This window comes from Chlorella variabilis, assembly GCF_000147415.1.
Source record: "Chlorella variabilis unplaced genomic scaffold CHLNCscaffold_569, whole genome shotgun sequence".
Classification (NCBI taxonomy): domain Eukaryota; kingdom Viridiplantae; phylum Chlorophyta; class Trebouxiophyceae; order Chlorellales; family Chlorellaceae; genus Chlorella; species Chlorella variabilis.
Genome location: NW_005434755.1, coordinates 1 through 1,200, shown reverse-complemented (window position 1 = coordinate 1,200; position 1,200 = coordinate 1). Strand labels below are relative to the sequence as shown.

General features: G+C 70.5%; 1 protein-coding gene across 1 annotated transcript; it reads right to left on the bottom strand.

Annotated features, from left to right (window-relative positions):
* Nucleotides 1-65: 65 nt before the first annotated feature.
* Nucleotides 66-1,027, bottom strand: CHLNCDRAFT_143409 (hypothetical protein; the record flags this gene model as incomplete). The annotated part of the gene is made up of 2 exons (XM_005842525.1): nt 66-416; nt 563-1,027. Coding segments are annotated over 2 exons (816 nt in total), but the record flags the coding sequence as incomplete, so codon positions are not given.
* Nucleotides 1,028-1,200: the final 173 nt, after the last annotated feature.

The following is a 1,200-nucleotide window of genomic DNA, read 5'->3' as shown; positions in this document are numbered from 1 at the left end:
TAAAGGGGGCAGGTGAGCAGCATGTGGGGGGCATCTTCAATGCCGTCGTGGCAGTGGGGGCAGACTCGCTGCTCTCGGGGGCGCCGCGTCCAGCGGCCGGTCTCTTCCGCGCCCCAATGCGACCCGGTGCGCAGCTGCGCCAGCGCCTCGCGGTCCTGCCGACGCCGTACTGCATCCAGGTAGGTCTCGCGCTGCCCAAACATGGCGGGCGCCAGGTTGAGGGCGCCCACCACGTTGTGCACATAGTGCTCCAGCCGGCTGGCGCCGCCCTTCGCCAGCGCCTCCTGGAGCTGCGCCAGCTGGCGGCGCTGCGCAGCTTCCCCCAGCTCGCCGAGGTCAACAGGTGCTGGCTGCTGCAGGTCCAGCTGCATGCCGACCGCTGCGAGACCGGCCGCCAGCTGGGCAGCCCAGGACTGCTGTGCCAGGGGGTGGGCGCCATCTGCGAGCTGCACGCTGGACAACAGCGCTTGCTGCAACAGGCTGCCGGGACGCTCCTCCAGCGTCTTGTTCCAGAGTTTGGCTGCCCGCCGCAGCCAGCGCTGCCACTGCCTTCCAGGTCCACCTCACGCAGCTGTGCCAGCCCCGCCAGGTGTTCCCAGCCGGCGTTGATGGGGTTGTCGGCAAGGTTCAGCTTGGTCAAGGCCGTCAGGCGTGCCAGCGCCGCCGGCAGCGCCTCCAGACCGCACGCGCGCAGGTCCAGCACCCGCAGCTGTGCGAGGCCCGCCAAGCGCTCCCAGCCGCTGGACAGGTTGTGGTTGTGGGCCAGGTCCCGTCTGGTTAGGGCTGTGAGGCGCGCAAGCGCCGCGGGCACCTCCGACAGGCTGCACCCGGACAGGTCCAGCTCGCGCAGCCGTGCCAAGACTGGCATGCCCTGCCGGGATGCGAGCATGGTGTCGCTGAGGTTTAGCCTGGTCAGGGCGGGGAGGCGCGCCAGCTCTGCCGGCAGCGCTTCCAGTAGGTGGTTTGTGTGGAGGTCCAGCTCACGCAGCCGTGAAAGGCCCTTGAGGCGCAGCCAGTCAGCCCCCATGTGAGGCCACGGACAAGCGGGCCGGGCGGGGGCCGACGTGACCAGCGGCCTCCATCCACTTGTACGGGACTGGCTACGACGCTCGAACGCCGGCGGAAGGAGGCGTAAAACGGGCATGTCAGGCCGGCCTCGCGAGGTACATGGGGGGGGGGGGGGGGGGGGGACTGGCTGCC